Raw genomic sequence first — 24,285 nt, forward strand, 5'->3', positions numbered from 1 at the left:
TATATCCCTTTGTTATGTGAATAGTCTTGCACGTGTTATGAACTGAATGGTTAAATCTTCGTTGAATGCGCGAGAGAGTGTGTTAGTTAGTGAGGTCTTGTTCCCGGTCCAGGAACATTGGACGTTGCTTCCTGGACTGGTGTTATGTATATAGGTTTTATAGAGGGGATGGACTGGTGGTTTGTGTAGGCCTATTACATATTTATTGAGAGTCGATGTCATTGTGTGCTTATTGGACTAAAGCATTTTCATGGACATCTATAGTTGGAGTTAAAGTGTATCAAGTAATAATTGTTCTTATTTGTATAACTATTAATGAGCCAAGTCAAGCAAAGCAAGAATAGAACCCTGACAAAAAATAAAAATTCACCATTACGAAAGTAGCTAGAAATGTCTATTTTTATTTCCCTTTGAAATCTTTATTCGCGTGTTTGTGTGTGTCTTTATTTTGCCAGATAAATCCCGGGAAAAAAATCATAGACTTAATTTTGAATACGCAATAATAAACAAATTAAATAAATACAAAATGAAAAGGCAATGTCTATGGTTTATATTTGGTTTTCAAAACTTACCAGAAAAATTAATGCAGTTGACAGCATCGTTCCACCGGAAGCGGAAGCCAACGCTACAGCCAATCCCATGCATCTGTTAACAATTGTAAAAGGAAATTTGAAATTTAAGAACAATCAAGACTGTCGCTCTCTACACTATGGAAAGCTAGTAACCAATAATTCAGTAGGCTTTAAAAGAGACTAACGAAATATTTAATACTGGATTGAAAATGTAATAGAACAGAATTGTTTCAATGTAAATGTAATAGAATAGAAATGTGTAGATATAAAACTTCCTATTCTACAGTTTCTTTCAGGCTAGGCATTAGAGTTTAATGACGGCAAAAGTAGATAATTACTAAATTGTATCGACGTCAGAAAATAAAAAAACAAGATTACAAAGAGAGTTTGTGTTACACAAACTCAGAGGCGGCCCCCGTCGAAGTCGGATCCCTGTCGGATCTGCATATTCGCAAATAATATTCAAGAGGTGATTTAATTTTGATGTAAAATGTTTTACACGTTTCGGATGTTCCTTCAGAGTTGAAGATAATTACTTCCTAGTCCAAACCTCCCGCAGGACGACGGGGGATGGGAGCGGGCAGGGTTTGAACCCTGGGCCATCCATAAATCTGAACGACAGTCCAACGCGCAAACCGCACGACCAGGCAGCCATCCGATGATCAAAAGTAATAATGTTTCAAAGATTCATTTGCCGTAAATTTAAATTTAAATTTAATAAAAAAATAGTAGATTAGTTTTAGTATGTTAAAACATTACAATATTGATCAAAACGTTTGGAAATGAAAATCTACACTTTTTTTTTACACTTTAAGTTTAGAAATTGAAATTCTACATCTTAATCTAGTCTATTTTAGTCTAAACTAGATCTAGAAATTCTAGATCTAGACTCTAAAATAATTTTAATTAGAATATAAATCCAGATCTAGATATACTGTAATAAAAATCTAGATCTAGTTTAAAAAATCTAGATTAGATCTAAATCAAGATATCATTCCTTTTTTAAACGCGAGTCACATAACGAGGCTTAATAAACATTACAATACCGAGTTCTTTTTTCATTTCATTTGAAGAATTAATTCCATATAACGTCAGAGGGAAAAAAAACACTACGTCACACGGTCTAGCTAGACTAAAAATCGCCTTCATCATTACGAGCCTTTTATCGAGTGTTCATAGACTTTGGTCCACAGAGTGCGTTCTTTAAGCATTTCATTTAAAGAATTCATTCCATATGACGTCAAAGGAAAAAAAACACTACGTCACACGGCCTAGCTAGAATAAAAATCGCCTTCATCATTACGAGCCTTTTATCGAGTGTTCATAGACATTGGTGCACCGAGTGCGTTCTTTAAGCATTTCATTTAAAGAATTCATTCCATATGACGTCAAAGGAAAAAAACACTACGTCACACGGCCTAGCTAGAATAAAAATCGCCTTCATCATTACGAGCCTTTTATCGAGTGTTCATAGACATTGGTGCACCGAGTGCGTTCTTTTAGCATTTCATTTAAAGAATTCATTCCAAGTGACGTCAAAGAAAAAAAAACACTACGTCACACGGCTTAGTTAGACTAAAATATGTTTTCATTAATACAAGCAATTTTTTCGAGGGTTAATAGACATTGGTGCACCGAGTGCGTTCTTTTAACATTACATTTAAAGAGTCCATTCATATGACGTCAAAGAAAAAAAATTCCATTACCTCACAATAGGCTAGTACCGGTACCATAAAAAAAATGTCTTTATTTACACGAGATATTTAACGAGGGTTCATAGACATTGGTGCACTGAGTTCTAATAGATATTATTTAAAAAGGATCAAAGCCACATTGTTTTTGCGTTTTGTCTGTCAGTCGGTCTGTCCGTTATCTTGATATAAAAAAAAAACAACTTAAAGTTATTAAAAATTGATTAACCTTTATTTTACGTTTCGAAACATCGCAATAATTTTTAGGTATGAACACAATTGAAAAGTTTATATAATAGATTGTTCCGGATGTTTGTATAAATAGTAAAAGAAAAAGAGAATTTCAGATAAATGTAATACCGTTAATTAAATTTTTTGGATGGTGTCGTATAAAAATTAGATGTACTACAGCCATGTGGAAAGATTTTCATACCTTACTTTGGTGTTTGGATTCTGTTTTCCTTAAAAATCGGAACATAATATTAACGATAATTAGATTTTTTAATGTTTTAGGTAGAAAGTTAAATGTACTGTAAGAGAGTAGTGAGTTAAAATATTTTTCATAAAAATCCGTAAAAACATTATTTCGTAAATGAGAAGATTATTTGTTTATTAATTAGAAAAGGGAGTTCAAACAATTATTTGGCGTTAGTAGATTTTTAAATAAATTCGGAAATTTCTGGCGACGATTTGTAAGAAAAAAAATCCGGAACTTTCTTTATCGATTACAAAACTTCTATGTTATGTTTTACAAGAAAATTAAATGTCTAAAAAGTAATTTTCAGTAATCAATTCTAGTAAATTACTTTTTTTAAAAGCCTTATGCGATTTCAAACAATGATTAGGCATAATTCATGTTTTATAAAACAATATCCGGAACATTTTTACACTTAATGAAATATAAGTCAGTATAGAGATTATGATTTAGCATTAATATGCTATTTACATAAAAAAAACGGAACAACATATTATTGATAATGTGTTTTTGCAACGTTTAAGCATGGAAATTGAATGTAATATAAGTTAGAAGAGCAAACAAACATTTGTTGGCGTTGATTAGTTTTGCACAAAAAAATCCGGAACAATCAATTTTAGATACTTAAAACTATTGAGATGTTATGGGAGGAACATTAAAGGGTAAATCAGATTTTCAATAGCTTTTAGAGTTCTAGTTTTTTAAATCTAATCGTGACGGACAGACCGACCAACAGACAAAACGCACAAAAATAAGCTTCTTTTATTCGGATGGGGGCACTAAACAAAAAATAAATAAAATCTGATTTTAAAAAAAAGTTTAAGGAATTGGTTTAGCACCTGATCATGTTGCGACGTTACGCTACTGCACGAAAATCGCTGAATAAAAAGTCCATTTAAAAAAATGTGCGTGATATTTACATACAAAGTGCATTATTAGCCTTTATAAACAAACAGAAATGTTTTCTTTTAATTTTAGCAGCTAGTTGACCAGAAAAAACGTCTTTAACTATTATTTGTATTTGTTGTAAACATTTCCTGTACATTTTAAAAATATATTTGACTTAGTGATACTGAAAATACACAAAAATTGTTAATCTTTGTTAGCATATTGTAACATTGCCTCCCTTACATTTACGTAATTGTTTTAGAATTGGTGTATTTTTATGAAAAAATCGCTTGCATAATTAATTTTATAAATTAAACGGTTTGCTTTTAGAAAACCAAAAGTAGCCGTTGCACCTAAACTTTTCAAGCCGGATTTAATGATGAAATAATATTTTTCATATCTCTTCTAGTTTTCGAGATCTGAGTGTGACAGACGGACAGACGGACAGACGGACATTTTGCACAAACCTAATAGCGGCTTTTTCCCCTTACGGGGGCCGCTAAAAATACACAGTCGCCCCATATATATATTTATTATTTATATATTTTTTTTATTACTAAGCTTCCTTTTCTAAAACTAAACTTTATTATAAATGCCAGTTGTGTCGGTCTTCGGTGGGGTACATTAGAGGCATTATATTTACCTTTTTTATAACGCTAATTTTGTAAATAATAGAGTTCTTTAAAATAAAATAATAGGCATCGTATCTACATAAAGTGGAAAGGCTTAACGAAAACGCATCTTCCCATATATATAGGCAATCTGCTTATCTCGCTCATGATAAACATGTTACACAGAGCATGAATCCACCATATCTTGGTGTTATAATAAATGAAAAGTTATTGCACAGTTCACATAATGACAAAATTATTTAAAAATCAAGCAAAACATTTGGGCTTCCCGAATCGACCAGGAAAACCAACGATTTAGCAGAGTCAAAGTCACTCATCAATATGCATGGTTAGATTGACACATGAATAAGTGTAGGACGCCATGATTTTCTCCTTTGAAGTAATGTCCCTAATTTATAACACAAGATAAGACATAATATTAATAAGATTAGTTGCTTTTAATTAAAAAAAAGAGTCCTTGTAATCACAACCAATTTGCAATAAGGGTAAGTAAAGCAACCTTAGTGTTAAACATGGAGAATCTAAACAAAAAATACTTTAAAAAAAAAAGGGCGAAACAAGCGCCTTATGAATTAGACTACTATGTACCCCTCCGCGAGGGCACGTGACATTGAAACACTTGAACTGAGAGTGGAATAAAGAGGCTTTTGTATCCTTCTGTTCGAGTCTTAATGGAGAGGAGTCGACCACTTCGTCCAGATCCAATGTAGAGGAGTCGACCAATTCGTTCAGATCCAATGTAGAGGAGTCGACCAATTCGTCCAGATCTAATGTAGAGGAGTCGACCAATTCGTCCAGATCTAATGTAGAGGAGTCGACCACTTCGTCCAGATCTAATGTAACTTGGTTAAAGGGATGCAAGTTGTCCTTGAGAAGTGTGTGTGTGATTTCGAAAGGCATCTTAGCCGTGTTTAATTAATTAATTAAAAAACTTAATTTTTATTCAGAACAGCAAACACCCCCACCAGAAAGTGAACAATAAGAGGAGTCCTACCTGGTCACTGTTGGAAAAGTCTCGATTGCGATAAGGAAAATGAGGGACAATGATGCGGTCACTCCGATCTTTCCAAACAACGCCAGTCCAGTGACCAGTGATGGCATCTGACCAACATTTCCGGTCACGTGCAGGATGAGCACGGACAGAAGAGCAAAACCGGAAGCCACAGAATAAAGGAATAGGCACCAGCGTCGTCCCAGACTGCAAGAGAAAGAATGGCGTTAGGTTAGAAATGTACAACATTTTTTGAGGAGTTTATAAATAGGTCACTATGGCGGGTTTTCGACATTTATGTTAATTAGTGTAAGTGAAAGAATATGAAATAATAATAAGGAAACCTAAACAATAAGTATGAAAAATAAAATTAGCATTATTAAAAAAAAGATAAAATATGCAATGTCAAGGACGCTAAAGCAAACTCTTGTCAATCCAATATCTCTTTGATCTTCATATTAAATCTTTATTTGTTGTCGATTGGTTTTTACATATGTTTTAACTTGAGCCACTATCATAAAGTGAACCTCTAAGACCTCCATGGTGATAGTGTTTGGGGATACAAACGCTAGAGATTGTAAATTTGCAGCGCGAAATATTGCACAATTATTATATAGCTACAAATACATAACTTATGAACGAATCCGCAACCATATCATCAACAACAAAAAGTTACACAAGTTCTTGGATTATTTCTGCTCTAAACGCACATCTACCCACAGTCGTCAGACTGTTGGGACACCACACAAGATCTTTCAACCGTCTTTCTCCACTCCTCTCTGTCTTTTGTCTTGGATAGAACCTCTTTCAATGGTAGGGCCGTCCACTGTTTTACGTTGTCTTCCCATCGCTTTCTCTGTCTGCCTCTTCTTCTTTTTCCTGGTACTGTTCCCTGTCCCTGATAGAAGGTCTCTGCAACCCATCAAGGCCTTGTAATATGGCCATAGAGTTTTAGTTTGCCTTTTATGACAGTAATAAGCAGGTCATCGTGGGGTCCAATCTCTGAACTAATCAAGTGTCTAATCTCTTCGTTTATGATGCGGCCCCTGCATGTGACACCCAGGGCCCCTCCGCAGGATCTCTATTCCACCACCAGAATCCCCCACAGCATCTCTATTCCACCACCAGGATCCCCCACAGCATCTCTATTCCACCACCAGGATCCCCCACAGCATCTCTATTCCACCACCAGGATCCTTCTTTACAGCTCTGCAGTCAACTTCCAAGACTTTCAAGCATTCAAGACTCTGGCCATGACCAGGGAGATCCCGGTGTCGAAGGCTACATGCTCTACATGCTCTACATGATCTACCTTTCTAAACAAAAATCAATTGTCTTCATAGTACTTTAGACGACCTCATACTCAGAGCTACAAGTTTTTGATGGAACCATTGAACAACATAATGTAGATAATTGTCTAAGAAAAAAACAACTAGTTTTTTTCTATTCACCACTATAAGCTAAAAGTAAATGATATAACATTGTGTATAGAAAAGCCTTACCATCTGTTGACCACTATAACGGACCAAGTCAAGGGCAGGTCCAGTATAAATGGCAAGAAGACATCAAAGTGAACTAGCCCCGTGATCTGCTTCACTCTCAGCAAAAGACAAAAGTAGACGCAGGCTGAGACCATGCTGTGGAGAGATAACATTTTCTATGTAATATACAGGAAAAGAACTTAATGATTTGGAGTTCCATACCCGACATTAGGAAGCTACTGTTCTGTTGTAGATAAGTAAACCCAGAGTAGTGGTGACAATACATCCACTCAAGGCCTCACTTTCAAAAGTGGGCGTCACAAAAACTAATAAATTTCAAAACTTTAAAAAATATGCATACTTAATACAAAAACAAAATTAAGGAACAAGACAAATATTTTAAAAATTCTTTTTTTTTAAACACATGTTTAACTAAGGGAAAACTCCACATTTATTGCTACACATCTCAATAAAGTAGAAGTTATATTTCTTATTCGTTATCAAACAAAATAATTAATTACTAATAATTAATTAACTAATTGGTTAATTTTAAAAATTGATTCATGTCATGTTAGGTACAATTAGTATTTTTGAAAGTATCAACTTGATCAGAGAAAGCGTTTGGGAGAAATAGCATTAACAATTATTTCAGGGGACTAAACCTTACAAATTTAGCCATATCACTGAATACCTGTGGGAAGCGTGGTCGATAGGCTAAGTGCGCTTTAACTTGGCTTGTCTTGGCTACCTAGAAGGGGGCTCGAGGTTCGACACCCGATTCGGGCAAAGTTGCGTTTACTGAGCGCCTAAAGGCAGCACGGAAAACCAACTCCTAGATGCCCACTCCCCCCCCCACTGGTCCACAATTGAGGTTGGACCAAAGCGCTCTGAGCATGCTATAAGCATGAAAGTAGCGCTATATAAAGGCTATAATTATAATTATTATACTGAAGGGTTTATTTTCTTGTTGGTATCAAACAAGACAATCAATTACCAGTAATTAATTGTCTAATTGGTTTTAGTTTTTATTGATTCATGTCTAGTCTATGTCAATGAATAATCGTGCAACGTTTCAACTTGAATGGAGAATAACTTGTGCACACAGAGAGACAGACAGAGCTGATATAAGCAATGTAATAAAAATGCATGAAATGTCAAATACTCCATTGGTCATGTTTCTAGCATTGATGAAAATGAAGGGGTCAATAGTTTACATGTAAATATTTTACACGCGACGTGGCACTGCTGGGTCTACACGCAAATACAAAAGATGACGAAGTGTCTGGTTAGAGCATAAAGAGGGTTGGGGCCAGTTGGGGCTACAAGTAACATACTGCCCAGGACCTCCGCCTCCACGTACCTAAATCCAGGCTGGAGAAATCTATTAACATAATGCATTAGTCTTAACTAATCTCTTGTCTAATCAGTGGCGTAGTAACTAAGGCGCAAAGGTTTTTATTGCATCCAAGTCCACTATGAAAAGGAGTCCAAACGGAATCTTGTAAGGCAGAGGTTCTCAACCTTTTTAGGTAGGCGACCCCTTTTTACGATTCTACAATATGCGGCGTCCGCCAAACGTAAAAATCTTAAGCCTAAGTAACTCTGTACTTTTAGCAACGTTAGAAAACAGTTCACTATTTACTATTCTATTTTTATTCACCGTTTATGTTGTGTACTTATGTGACTATTTAAAAAAAAAAAAGCATGACGTAGCAGGAAATATACATGGATCCATATTTTCAATGGTCTATGGCGACCCCCCCCCCCCAAGAGGTCGCGAGCCACAGGTTGAGAACCCCTGTTGTAAGGGAAGACGTGGTGATTATAACAATGTCAATATATCAAAGTCTTTCATTATTATACTTAAATCATTGTATGTTTACTGTTCTTAAATTATGTAATTAGTGTCACAGCAAATCACAAATCAATAAACTCTTATTACCGTAATATGAAATATATTATAGGAAGGTAACTCTTAAATTGTCATTACCACATTTCATTAAATTGTAACTTGTTGGATTTTTAAATAATAACATTAAAAATGTGTAAATAATGTGAAAGTGATATTTTAGATAAAGTGATGTCTGTATTTTTTATTTAATATTACCGTTTGTTGTACATGAATTCTTAGTATAAGGAAACAATAAACAAAATGTTTGTAGTTTAGTTATTTTATGTGGTGTAGATACTAAAGAACATACAAACAACCTTATGTTATTTCAAAACCCAGAGATCCATGTCACAATTTACTTTGTACAGAGGAGGATAAAACTTAATTTCTAAACAAAGGTGCTTCAAATGGATGTGAAATATTCAGGGCAATAGCACTGTGGGGCGTCTTCAGGTTCCCATACTTGTGACGACCCATACCTGTTACCCTTACCTATTCCTTAGTCTATTGAACCGTTGAGGTACCAGGCCAAATTTGTCGACCGTCTTTTTCATTCCTCACTGTCCTTTGCTTTACATAGAACCCATTTCAAGGTCAGGCCGTCCATTTTCTAATGTTGTCTTCCTACCGCTTTCTATGTCTGCCTCTTTCTCTCCCTCCTGGTACTGTTCCCTGAAGGAAGGTCCTTGCAAGTCCCACCATAGAGTTTTAGCTTCGCCCTTTTACGGTAGTTAGCAGGTCATCGTTGGGTCCGATTGCTGCAGTAACCCTGTCTCTTGGTTTGTGATGCTGTCCTTGAATGTGATACCTACGATCCCTCTGTAGCATTCCAATTCCATTGCTAGGATCCTCCTCTCTAGCTCTGCAGTCAGCGTCCAAGACACGCAAGTATATAAGAATGTGCCCGAGTGCATCTTTCTGATTTTGGTGCTGAGGGCCATGCTTATGTCTTTCCATGAGAAACATCTATAGTTTATGTGTTGTCTGTCGTATGTGCTGCTTTAATGGATTTTATTCTCACATTATATACAGTAGTGCTCCATTGGGGCTCATTCACACATAACGAATGTCGTTTTATTGAACCCGGGTCCACGGGTTTCTTGCTATGCCATTGTGACTAATACAGGTTTAATCAAATTGAAAAGTAAGAATAATAAACAGAAATACACAATGATCATTAGTTTGTTCTATTTGTTTCATTTAGCAATTCAACAGAATAAATCCCACACACCCATCCCTGTGTAAACATATGCCAACTATTACGTAACAGTAACGTAGCACAAAGCAGCTGTTGCATTGAGTTTATTTTTAGATTGAATACTTTCTAGCGCAAGGTCATGTTTGCATGTTGTTAACAACTAATAAAAAGTTCATTTAAAACGATGATGTTTTTTTTTTCCATAAGCTCTGAAATAGTTTGGATGTTACTAAGGAAGGGAGAATAGGTTACATTTAAAGGGCGGATATATTCAGTGGAAGAAGAGCGATGACTAGAGTAAGACAATTTAAATTGTATTGTATAAGTATGCAGTATGTATATTATTTAAGTGATTCTTTGTTCAAAATCTGTAATTATTTTAAAGAAGATTGCAGTTTGAACTTTATATTGTAAAGTAGCATCTCAGAACCTGTCTATAGTGAGGTATGTATTATAAATTATAACATTAGAAACGCATTGTCTGATGAACATATTCTCTTCGTAACATCAAAACATCGTTGTCATCTGGCTCTCTCAAATATGTCGCCACATCGGGCACAGACCCTCTCTCTTAAGCCAACCCAATGACCTCAAACAAAAAAAAACAACCTCCTACACACTGTATGGCACTACGAATAGCGTAAAATATTTACAGCAAGCTCATTTTTTCCTTGGTACAGACTTTAAAGGAACTTACAGCTTTACAGCTTAAGCTGTCTAGAAGAAGATTTCCTTTTTACAATACCTCTATCCAGGTAGTAAATTCACGGAAACTGAATCCTTGATCCCCACTGGAACCTCAAGGGTGGACAAAAAACGGCTCTTACAATTTTCCTAGAAATTTGATAGTTTGATGGCTATCGCTAGGATAAGAATAACTAGTTCTTTGACAACACTGGGAATACACGAGTTTGACCTTTATTCAAAGTATAACAAGAAATACATTTAATTTTGGCCAGAGAAGACAAAAACATTTATCAGGAACGAACTTTGCGTCTTTGGATTTCCGTATTCAAGCATTAAAGAGTTTAGATTAAATAAAGGTTCAGAAACATTTGACGCACCGTCTTCTGGTCTCCTGGTCTAAATCTAAAGGCCAATCATTGAAATATTATATAGTCTAGTAGATTAATACATTCGCTTAACCAAAATTCATTCATTACCTGGAAGTGGGGGGAATGGAGCGGGGTAACATTCTTTTCCATTGTTTAAAATGCATTCATTTATTAAGAGAACAATTTGTCACTCTATAAGTTGTTTAAAGGCGGCATATTGTCTTTTTTTTATATCTTGTTCTGTATGACTTTCATTTTTTGTTTTGCTCTTTCCAGCTCACAAATTCATGCCAATAGAACATGGTTGAGCAGGGTTCTTGAAAGCGGCTCTCACACATAATATAATTATAATTTTTTGAATAATTATCTTCTAAAATTAAATTATGTCTACAAAAAGTTTATCTTGACTAGACACGTCAGCTGTATCTGTTTCGGCATGTAGTCACATTGTTACAGGTGTTGCAAGTCTCTATTCATTTAGGAATTTAAATTAATAAATAGACATTCAAGAACCTCTTCTAGGTTTGAATTTATGTACCTATCATAAGACATTTATAAACTTTGAGTAGACTTATACATTTACTTGACCAGAATTTTGTTCATGATTGGGTGGGGGTGGGGTGGAGGGGAATAGGGGAGGGGTCAAAATGTTATATTTTTTAAAATCTATCATTCGTTAGTTACTCAGAGAAAACTAATCGCTCTTACAAAGGCTGTTCAGCTGCATAAGGGAGCAGTTGTCTTGTTTAGAAATATTTCTAATCGTACCGGTACTTTACAACCCGACCATACCCGATCCGATAGTCAATATAAAACTCATGATCCCACGTAACATCTAGAAGTAAGTAGATAATATATTCCCACTAATTGAATAAAAGGTCGATTGTTCCATAACAGAATAGAAGTACTAGCGTCTCGGTACTTAACCAAGTTTACTGGTTCCCGGAAGAAGAAGAAAAAAAAACGCCACGGATAAACATTATTTGAGATATGATCTAACGCTGAAAGGCAATATCCTAAATTTGTTTATAAAGACTAACCAAGCGAGATTGTGACGTCAATGCTTTTATTTTCTTGGAACAAAGACCCCCCCCCCCCCCAACCTCTCATTTCTCCAATGAAACAATGAAGACTTGTAGGTAATGTATAAGGAGCTTGATTTTTGTTACATCTCAAAATTGTATCTAAAATGTTATTTAACCTTGGTTAGGCCAATAATAGAATATGCATCCTCTGTTTGGGACCCCCTTAACTCAAGAAATCATTAAGAAACTGGAACAGACACAAAATAGAGCAGTGCGATTCATAACAAACGAATATTCACATTTGACTAGAGTAACACCTTTAGTAAAATCACTAAATTTAGAAAGCCTTCAGGACAGAAGACTCAAAAGTAAAGTAGCAATTATACATAAAACACTGAACCATAATCTTCAAATACAAAAACAAAATTTAGTAAAAAACTCAGAAAGACACAAAGATAAAGGCACATTCCTCGTCCCATATGCTAGGACAAATTTGTACAAATATTCCCTAGTGCTATTAGAGCATGGAATAGTTGCCTGAGCTAGCCAGGAAAAACAGTGACTTGGTAGAATTTAAGTCATTGGTTAATATGCATGACTGAATGCATGACGCGTAGGACGTAATCATCTTCTTTTTTGAAGTAACGTCTGTATTATATAAGATAAGATAAGATGATGTAGGTTAAAATGTGAGAAGACAGACAAAGTTAGTTGATATAGACTTTGTAATTAGTTTATTTCGTATTCAGGAATTCTGTAATTTCCACATTTAATCAACTCTGACATTCAGTAGGCTATTCGTCATTATAGGCTACTTCTTTACTACAGGTCATTACTGACTCCTTCCGTCCATTGTAACAGAAACTATAAGAAACTTTCGTTTTGCACCCCCCGGCCTCGATGTGAGAACCAAAACGTGTTCAAATGTGATATGTTGACCAAGAACATCTCTAAAAGACATACTACACATTCCTTACTAAAAGACATACTACACATTCCTTACTAAAAGACATACTACACATTCCTTACTAAAAGACATACTACACATTCCTTACTAAAAGACTACAAGTTGAGATTGTCACTTCATGTACACTACAAGCGCAGACAACTTCACAGAAGTGACAATCTCATTCATATCTATCGTCTCCCCTTGACTTTCATTCTCTTCTAGAAATGATCCTGCAAGTCTGACACCGTAATGACACTTCTGTCTGCGCCATCTTGGATCTGCAGCAGTCATTACCGGAAGCCCGTTAACAAGTTTGAACTCACCGGCCCCTCGAGACGAGAGCGGTCACATACAAGAAACAAAAAATGTGCATCTTATAGTCTGAACCCTAAAAAAACAGAGTGTATTTCTGCGTGTATGTGTGGGTTGCTTTAGTGTGAGAATGTGTGCGCTTGGTTTGTATGAGAAATAGTGTGTTATTGTATATGTGAGGCTGTGCTTGTATGAAGTATGAACGCCATCAATGCTTTTAGTACGACAGAGACCGAGACGAATTGGCAAACGGTGCTGGGTTATGTCTTCGCTACGAGGATTAGTTCCGGCGTGGTCACCACAGGCTTTGATAATGTGTCTCTCCCAACCAAACGGTTTCAGACTGAGACATGTTCCTTTCAGAGATAATGTGATGTTGTCACAAGCGGAATGAAAAATTGGAGTCATTTGAACAACACAAACACTGTACAAAAGAATCTACACAAAACAAAAAACAACAAAGTAATAAAGGGAGTTAGTGTTACTCACAAACTTTTTTGGGCCACCACGGGTCAGTGGTACTCATAAATTACGTAGCACAAACAGTAGTATAAAGTGTTGTTTTAATTTGTTAATGATATTTAAAGTTCTATAATTAAAAACAACATTGAAAGTTTTCGGATGTACAAATGGAAATGTAGCACTTTTGTTTGAGTTTCCTACACAGGTGTACTCAATGTGTTCAATAACTCAGAAGATCAAATCCTATCACAATACCAAGACGAAGTCCAGACCGCTAGATACATTGAGTTCGTAAAGGCTACAGTCGCCTCTCTGTCTGTAATAAGATGTTACCACTTTGAAGTCCTAACACCCACTGAATAATACTAACATAAACAAACTAAACCCCACTATCCGTGACGTCACTACGTATAGGACTACAAGTCCGTCTACTAAGATGCGTCTCTCTGCTAAGTAACTTAGCCGATGCGCCTATTTCGAGTAGGATACAAGGCAGAGGTGATACCGGTACGTCACTGACATCTCAATACAAGCAGCAGCGATTCTCATCTCAAACATTTCCTTAGGAAGTACATTCTGAGTTTTTTAAGACTTTTAAAAATAAAAATAGTTAGATGACTCTGTCACCAGATCTATATTTGGGATTTGAACACACGGACGCACAAAGACATTCACAGAGACACACAGAGACATACACACTAAAATTAATGCTATTTTTTTTATTGTACTAGCTTCGGAACCGAGAGTACTTTAATGTTTTTCTTTGTTCTATTTGGACAAACCAAGGAATTAGTCGTAAGATAAAAATTCACATAATCAACATAATCGTCGATCAATAGTCTACTTATGCATGCGAGATACAGACGTCAACTGCGGGTACCGAGGAGGCTAAAAGTGGGTCAGCAGAAGTGGCTCATAAGGATTAAAAAAAAACACTGACAGAGAAATCCTATGCCGAAAGGGCACTCGACTTTTTAATCGAGGTTTTAACCAAGCGCAGAACGAGGTTTTGTGAGACTCTTTCAGAAAAACTCGCGCACCCCCAAGGAGAGATATGTGAGGAAAACGCAGACAGGGATGTACTCAGATAGCAAGTTGTCGCATCTTCATGGAAGATCTCAGAACACTGGACATCAGTTGGTCAGAGTCTGCAAACATCACCGAGGACCGATCTCTATGGGGAGAGTTTATTGCTCAATTCGCAGAGCGGCGCGGGAGGATCTAAGACTGTCTTAAGTAAAGCCTTTTAGTTACCTTAGGAAATAGAATCGGTCAGCGTTGTCTCTGCTATTCAAATGTCTATTATTTTTTTAAATTTCAGTACAAAGAAAATTGGAAAAATTAACAAAAATATATGTATTATATTTTTATTAAATTTGATATTCTTGAAATTTCAGATTAAAAAAAAAAGACCTAGTTTAATCTTTATTTCAGTGTAATCTAATCTTATTAGTTTTTTGTATATGGCACCTTCTTTACCCGTCGGCCATGGAACATGATCATTACGTCCTTAGTTCCTTGGACCGAACGGCTCTGAAAGGGAACTTTAATTGAGTTCGTTTCATTTAAATTATAATTATCTTTTTTATATTTTATTGTTAATCTCTCTGATCGTTTTTAAAACTCTTAATAATAGTGTCAATGTCAATATGTTCACACATGTCAGGTCAATCTAATGAAGGATAGTTTCAATCTCTACAACACAACGGAATGATCAATATTGTCCCGCGTCCATAAAGGGAGCGGTCAAAGAGTGGATACTATTTTACTACAACATAGAGACGAATCTAAAAAAAGAAATCTAGACCAATCACGTTTTGTTTTTAGCATACGAGAAATGCCGAGAAGTGAATCTATTGTATAATATATAGGTCATACTATTGCGTTCGGTGTTCGCTCAATGTACCACTGTGAAAGACCATACATCTTCCTGCGAGGTTCTGACGTGCCATCGCCCCCCACCCTCCCCACTAGCTTTATTACGGCCTAGAGGTAAAGCAATATGAATTTAAGTCATTACTACATTGCAAGTGTCATTCATAAATATCACTCAGGGCGTCGGTGTAAGAGTCAATGGTAGATATCACACTGGGTGAAGTTGCAAGTGGAAATAAAACATATCACGCTGTGTAAAATCACAAATTTACAAATCTAGAAAATGAACCGAACTATTTTAAAACACTGGTTAACAAATGCAATTCGATATATTAAATGTTCGTTTTATTATCTAAATGAATCCAATGAATCCGATCCAAGCAACAATTAATTTCCATCAGTAATTATGTCTTGTGTTTCTCAAGACTGACGTTCCAACTTTTCGATCGGCTTTTTTTTTTAAAGTATAAACGTCTTAAATATTCTGTATTGGTCCCCAGATCTGATCAAGTAGACTACACTGACCTAGATTTTGGTTGGCCACATCAGATGGTGATTCTCTTGTACAGGAGATTCGCATTTCATCTACAAAGACTCAAACATCACTTGCGGTCCTGTTTCTAATCGTAGTTTAAATTCATCCAATTAGGTTTTCTTTAAAATAAATGCAGAACTATAGTCACAAGGACATGCGCTATTATCAGGTTACGTTCAAAACAGAAAAGGTATTTTCTATGGCAGTCCTAGTTTTGACTTGGTTTACTGAAACTAATGAAAATACACACAATGAGTAAATCAATAAGATTGAAACAGTTTAAACTGGTATCCCTACAGGAAATGCACTCCGAATAAGAGAGATAACCTGCTGAAACTAATGAGATTTGTCTTTCCATTAGCGATAAACTTAATTTATCTCCACCCACAGAAAGGAAAAAAATCCCAAATTTAATAAATACATATAATATAGGAAAGTAGATTGCTTAGCATGTAACAGAACGCACGTTATACCAGATTTAACATTACCATAGGACGATAAGGTAAGAAGCAACTTTGTCAGTCATTTCCCCTTTCGTTCTTCTTACTTCCCCTGAAGTCACGTCTATATCATACAGAAGAGGAGTACAGTCCCTTATAGCTCTCTTCTTGGATTGGATGTGAAAAATGTCACTTCAATTTAAACCGTACCGAGCATAGCGATAACTAAAATATGGACAGTCAAGTAGATTTAACTTTATTAATTGATAGACTCGTCAAATAGGCTGCTTGCTCATGTCAACGATGGATTCTCCCTCTGACGTAACAAACTATAGTCTATAAGTTTTATATATGGTTCAGTGCCGACTGCTGCTGTACAATTCAATTTGATGTAGCACTTGATCCGAGTGTAATGATGTTAGAAACTGCATTTGGTTAATTCTGGAATTATCCCAATTATCTGACAGTTTCAAGATTATCTGCTAATAGGATTTCGATTTTTATACATTACCCAACATAACTCTCTCTCTCTCACACACACACACACACTTACCCGCACACAGGCACAGCAAGCTCCCGATATTTCAAAATGATGTTTAACAACCAGCTGGAGGCCAGTGTTTAGCAATTTGGTAGCGTGGGTCTCAATTCAATTAGGGGGCCTGCTTGGCAGGAATCACACACAGCTTGAAGCAAATATACCCTGGTGCAACCTTTACCTCCCCCACTTCATCCACCCTTCTACTCTTCCCTTCCACGCATACAATCTTTAAAAGTCTTCTTTACATGGCGGCTTTTTGATTGAAATAGTCCGTAACAAGAACTGAGGTTCGATGTATTATAGAGCTGTCTATCGTCATACAGAGAGATTAATTCTGTCTCTTCCTATTTACTGTTTCTTTTTACTTACTCAATTCTCTGTTTTTCTCTGATTCTTTCTCGATTGGCTGATTGCTTTCATCACCACTGTTTAGGCTCATTAGTTAGCCACCAATGTTCTCACTATGACAGTATAACCTTCTCGCTATGACAGTATAACGTTCTCACTATGACAGTATAACGTTCTCACTATGACAGTATAACATTCTCACTATGACAGTATAACCTTATCACTATGACAGTATAACCTTCTCACTATGACAGTATAACCTTCTCACTATGGCAGTATACCCTTCTCACTATGGCAGTATAACGCTCTCACAATTACAGTATAACCTTCTCACTATGACAGTTCAACGCTCTCACTGTCACTTTCCCATCAAACGTATAATACATCTCACATTCTTTGTTTCATTTCCCCATATTCTATAGCTGTCATGTCAACTATTGTTAGAGCTCCACCCAGCACACCGCCTTCCCCATCGTGCTGAAGGTACACACTATCTAGTACACTATACAAGACTGGACTAACACAGAATGTTTTGTGTATCAATGGAGCTACATCGAAGTAACCGAAACAAATTATTAGATGTAATTGTTTTTCCTTTCATGTTTATCTTGTAAATAAATCCCAACATCCACTTTGTTTCTCTTTAGTCAAGTTGCTTCCCTTAGATTTATAGCAATATTTATGTTACCTCCCTCTTACTGTCTTTCTTTCCCTCGTTCTCCCCCCCCTCTCTCCCCCTCTCTCTCTCCCTCTCTCTCTCCCTCTTCTTTCTTTCATTCACACACACAAGCAATACCACAATTGCACTCACTCTCTAGTTCTATGACTTTCTCCTTTCTATTCTGCATATTACTATCAGTTATGACTCTTTTTCACAGATTTGTAAATATGTAGAACTTAAAGGGTTAACATATTTAATGTATTGTACTATTGACGTTACTTTAATTAAACCACTGGTGCCTATTGCTTTTGAGATGCTTCCTATGCATGTTGTATAGCTAATGTTGATATAATAATCTAATAATAAACAATCGCTGCTATTGTAAAAGAAAATTAAAAGCGGAGCCTCGCAAGCATCCATTAAATTGGGCCCCGCAATTTGTAAGGCCGGCCATGCTTCTGTTCATTAACTCCTTCTCTCCTAACTGACGATACCAGCGTTGACTCCACCAGAATGTGGTAAATAATTACGGAGAGAAAGAGTTAATCTACTTTCTCTTATGATCCAACTCACCTGGTGTATATAAGTGTGACCGTCCACTTGGCTGAGTCTAGGGAGTGAAACAAGTCCAGGAAGGTGAATCTCTTCTGGTGCATGTTGTGGATGATGCAGGCCCTTGACTCGTCCAGCAGAGACATGATGTCAGGCACAGCAGAGGCGTTGACGGATACCACCTCTCGGAAACAAGCCTCCGCCTCGGTGAACCGGTGCTGACACTGCAACCACCTGACGGACTCAGTGGACGTACTGGTACAACAAATACATATGCCAGTGTTAGGAAAAAATAACGTTATTACGTCATTAGAAGCTATAGAAAAACTTGATCATGGTAAGAAAACAAAATATCGATGCAAACACTTGTAAGGAACGTATTATTAATATAATGTACAATAGTCAGAAAGTTAATGTATGTAATAGTGAAAGAAAATAACAGTAATATACAATTGTAAAGAAGGGATATTAACTTTGGTATTAAATTAGGGAGACATTGGAGTCAGGGGTGTTGAGAGTTTTACTTCCGTGTTTCTCTGACTAGATTTCGCGCTTTCACTAGGAAAGCATGGACAAGAGTGGCTGGTTTGAATTCCTCCAGATGAACCCGGAGATAGCAGATTGATATATATTGTTAGTTTAGATCTAAGAAATGGTTTCAACTCGTGGGGTGGACTCAATTTTGCTGTACTAACTCAAACTCAAGTACAGATTACTCTACTAAGTCAGTTGATGTTAGGCTGTTCCCCTAAATATGCTTCAAGCTGCAATAATAATAAAAAAATTGTATTTATAAAGCACTGTTAACAAACAAAATGTAGGCTCAAGGCGCTGTAATAACATAACAAACACAAACACGAGAATTAAAATGACAAACTAATCTCAAAAAAAGTTTTACACCGGTAGGTCTTAATGCTTTTCTTGAAAGAAGTGTAGCATGTTGTCCGAGAGCAACCTTTGGTCCGTGCACTGAAAAAGCCCGCAGACCTTAGCTTTTGAGGGAGAAACGTGGCACCACTAGAAGCGTTGTAATAGTGAGTGTGTCTATCAGGCTGCGTATCAATACTGATTTTAATAGACCTGTGTAGTTAGCATCTTGGCAGGACTTTGTAAATTGTTTGGAAACTAAGAAAGTCTGGTTTATTGATCTGAATGAGCAGTTTTAGTGATCTACATCCACAGAGTATACCTATTGTTTATAATAAACTAGAATGCTAAAGGAGAACCATATTCCAAATTGGTCTCTGACGAGCACTTACAATGTTGTGTATTGAGTAGACATAACACACTGGTCAAACAAGAAGTTTCATTTTATATTATACCAGTCATGCAGTTTTTAAGATCCTTTCTTCTTTTCGGCTATTTATATCTAATAGTTTCAGAGAGTTTAAAAACCTCGTTGTTACGTTGGCTCTAATAATTGGAATATGAAATTCTTGGCGGGAAATTTGAAAGACATTGAAGTTTAAGGTAAAAGAAAGGTGCAGAAATGCATTTCAGTTTTAAAATAATCTAGGTCACTTGTATGTATTGAAAATAAACAAAAACAAACAGTTTGAATTGAAGAAGAAAACGTGTCGCATAACAAAAATATTGATTCCCCAAAACAACAAATTATAACTGAATTGTGTGGCTGGAGGGGTCCCTTGAAGTGGACGGTTGTCTAAATTAAAGGCGCTTAGTAACAAAGTAACCTTAAGCATAAAGATTGTTTACTTACAAATATGTACCAATTAAAGGAAAACAAACTCCTCCAGACAAGAGCGCCAGCCATCTCCAGTTTAACGTGACCAAGGTCTCCATGGCCATAACGATGGCCCCAAAAGTCCAGAAACAGGAGCACGTGCACGCATCCCTCCAGTCTGGGCCCAGGAACTCTATGACCAGCACAGAACTCACAACCATGGTGGCACCTGACAACACAAGAGAGAGAGAGACAAACTAAACGTGTAAGTCAACAATACTATTCAGTTGTTTAAATGATGTGAACGATTTTATAATTCTCATCTTTGACAAAAATAAAACGAAAGCTACGAACGTTGAAGATGAAAGAAAGAAAAGTTGATATACATTTGACCAGTCTTGGGATAGTTGATACATTTCACCAGTCTCGGGATACTCAGCTGTACTTTATATATTCTGAAGTGAATGCAATCATCGCCTGAGAGTTTGATAGCTCGTCTGGGGCCTATATTTGTCTATCAGCTTTTCTTAGTGTCTTTAAGGTAGGAGCCTCGGAATAGTTGAGGGGGGGATTATAATATGATCTGGCGTTGCCAGTGTTACTCATCGTAAATATTGCAAAAGAGAATTTAAAAAGATATCAGCTTTGTCTACTTCAATGTGAAATAATATGTAGGTCACAGCAGGGTTTGCATGGGCACGTCAGTATTGTTACGACCCTATTGGCGGCGCAAAAGGGTTAACTATAGGCTCAGCTGACACACCCGTGAATCACTCAGGTCAGCGGGGCCATGGACAAGGGACAGTACTACGATTACACGCAAATATGACCAATGTTATGGTCATGTGATCGAAAGCCTGCGGTACGAGTGACACAGTGTGTAAGAAAGCGGCAGTTCAAGACCGGAGAGCGTTGAGACTAGGACTGTTAGTTGGCCATGAAGTCGGTCCTTGTCGAGTCCTCAAGTGTTATGTACGAGTCTAGGAAGAAATAGAGACAGTAGAGTTGTATACGGTGATGTACAGTTTAACATTCGTAGTAGCTTATTGTGTTGCCAATTGTGTCGTATTGTCTGTCTTATACTTATTCACTCATTATTAAAGTACCAGATTATTGTGGAGCTCTTGTTGGCAGGTTCTTGATGTGTTGATGTGTTGTGTTGTGTTGTGTTTAGCAGTGTTTATAGAAGGCCGGAGTAGAAGAGAACCGTAACACTGTTGTCAGAAGTGGGATCGGATCGTATCGGATAGGAACGGATCCGCTATGGCTACTATGAAAACGTTAGACCAACTCCGTGTGAAGGAACTGAAGGAAGAGCTCCGTGATCGAGGCCTGAAGACGAGCGGCAACAAAGAAACCTTACAAGCACGCCTTCGGGAAGAACTGGTGAAGGAAAAAGAAGATCCGGACACATATCTTTTTGAGGTCGAACCGGACTTGCTGGAACAGATCAATTACAAGATAGACGCCATGGACACCAAGATAGACACGATGGACTCGGGAATCAAAACGGAGTTATTGGCAATGAACCAACGCATACATGCTGTGGAGGTGAGAATCACCAACATTGACGAGCAGATGAATCAGAGGGTCGACGCAGTGGAGAAGGCCATCGACGAAATGAAGATACAAGTCCAACGCAAGCACACAAATGTACCAGAAGCAGATATGACGTCATTTGTACCTGAAGTCTCCGGGAAAATGAAGCCCCCCGTATTTGATGGTTCCGTGTCCTGGTCAGTATACAAGAAGCAATTTGACGCAGCAGCCAAAGTTAACAAATGGATCAGTGAGGAGGAGAAAGCAACAGCCCTTGTGTTATCCCTAAGAGGAAAAGCCTCCGAATTGCTACAGTCTCTACCGAACCAGCATGACTTCGCCGCCCTAGTCCAGGCTATGGAACTCCGATACGGGGATGAACATCTGCAAGAAGTATATCGTGTGCAACTAAAGACCAGACAACAGCGCCCCGATGAAACACTACAGGAACTAGAGACAGACATCGAACGCCTCGCACATCTGGCCTACCCAACCGCCGCACAAGATTTTCTGGAAGTCATTATTACAGACACTTTCATTGATGCCCTTCGAGACCCCGAGTTAAAGAAAGCCACCAGAGTTAGTGGTAAACGTAAGGCCAGTGAAGCCCTCGTATATGCTCTCTCATATGAAGCCGCCAAAGACGCATCAGGGAGCACTCTTCAAGGCCGAAGGTTAGAAGTCAAAGAGGAAGAATTTACACAACTTGTGAGAAGGGTGACAGAGGCAATAGATGAACGACGAACAAACCAAGTACCAGAAAGTCAACCTAGGGTTCCTGTACGATGCTGGAATTGTGGTGAACTCGGTCATATACAAAGAAGCTGCACTAGAAAATTTGCACAAACTGGAACCCATTACAGATCAGAAAGGTATGCACGACCAAATTCTCGGGGCTACCAGGGAAACTAGCACGCGCCGGCTTCGAGGGGCGGAACCCGGCGACACAGAGAATGAGAGCCCCTGCAACCATCATCCCGGTCGCCGTGCTAGGGCAAAGTAAGAGTCTAAAGGTCATCGGGAAAATTGGATGTCAAAACTATCACTTCCTCCTTGATACTGGTGCCTCACGATCAGTCATCCGGACGGATAAAGTGGACAATAGCAAGAAAACGCCAGTTAGGGCCTACTCGTTGAAAACAGCCAGTGGAGAACTGATGCCCATAAAAGGCCTGATCGACATAACAGTCGAGATCGGAAATCAGTCATTCAAACACGAATTCCTGATTGCTGACGTCACAGATGACTGCATAATAGGACTCGACTTCATGCTGAAATATGGCTTTTCTTTGAATATCGGCGGAGGCACTTTACAATGTGGGGACCTCGAAGTACCCTTGCTTGGCGACGAAAATGAAGAAGATGGCCGAGCCAGAAGGGTTACGTTGGTGGAAAATACAACCTTGCCTGCTAAGTCGGAAATGATCATTTGGGGGAAGATTGAGGACGACTATCCCACGACAAAAACCGCGCTGGTAGAAAGCTTGAACACCAACTACAACGGGATAGCAGTAGGAAAGACACTAGTCACGATTGGGAAAGACCAAAAGGTACCCGTAAGAATTATGAACCTCGGCACAGAGGAGAAACATTTACGGGAAGGAAGCCTCATCGCTGGTTGCCATGCTTTAGAGATGATAAGAAACTGCAGCAGTGAAAATCCCGACGGAATACTCAAGCCCAGTGAACCCCAGGTTACTAAACTTCTGGCAGAAGCCAAAACGATCTTGTCAAAAGAACAGTACACCAAAGCAGAACGATTCCTAAGAGAGTTCTCTGACATATTGCCATCTGATGAAATGGACGTTGGGCGAACAAACCTGATCCAGCATCGAATAGACACAGGAAACACTAGGCCCATCCGACAGCAACCACGTCGCCTGCCGCTAGCAAAACATCAAGAAGCTATGGACATGATAGAACGAATGAGGCAGCAAGGGGTTGTTGAACCATCCAACAGTCCGTGGTGTTCACCCATAGTCTTGGTAAAGAAGAAAGATGGATCCACTCGATTTTGTGTCGACTATAGATTACTAAATGACGCCACACACAAGGACAGCTATCCGCTTCCTAGGATTGACGACACATTGGACACACTTGCTGGGTCACAGATCTTTTCCACCCTTGACCTAAAGAGCGGTTACTGGCAAGTGGGACTACACCCCGAGGACAGAGATAAAACAGCCTTCTCTGCTGGTAATGGTCTCTGGCAATTCACCGTGATGCCTTTTGGCCTCTGTAACGCCCCAGCCACCTTTGAAAGACTAATGGAGCATGTGCTAAGAGGACTCAACTGGACCACGTGTCTTGTTTACTTAGATGACATTATCGTCATAGGCAGAACCTTCGAGGAACATATTGCAAACCTGAAGGAAGTGTTTGAACGAATTAGAAACGCTGGAATGAAATTGAATCCAAAGAAGTGCTCCTTGTTCAGAAGGACTGTCAAGTACCTTGGGCACATCGTGTCAAAGGAGGGAGTCAGCAC

At 37.8% G+C, this 24,285-nt stretch overlaps 1 protein-coding gene across 1 annotated transcript in view; it reads right to left on the minus strand.

The window, feature by feature from the left end:
• The window catches only part of LOC106058466 (organic cation/carnitine transporter 2-like), a 145,117-nt gene that overhangs the window by 952 nt on the left and 119,880 nt on the right, over window positions 1–24,285 (minus strand). The window contains exons 5-9 of the mRNA XM_056021473.1: window positions 20,295–20,487; window positions 18,596–18,829; window positions 6,752–6,886; window positions 5,253–5,456; window positions 573–645 (exon numbers count right to left, since the gene is read on the minus strand). Of these exons, the coding sequence (XP_055877448.1) occupies window positions 573–645; window positions 5,253–5,456; window positions 6,752–6,886; window positions 18,596–18,829; window positions 20,295–20,487 (839 nt within the window). The remainder of the gene's footprint in view (window positions 1–572; window positions 646–5,252; window positions 5,457–6,751; window positions 6,887–18,595; window positions 18,830–20,294; window positions 20,488–24,285) is intronic.

This window comes from Biomphalaria glabrata, chromosome 2, assembly GCF_947242115.1.
Source record: "Biomphalaria glabrata chromosome 2, xgBioGlab47.1, whole genome shotgun sequence".
NCBI lineage: Eukaryota > Metazoa > Mollusca > Gastropoda > Planorbidae > Biomphalaria > Biomphalaria glabrata.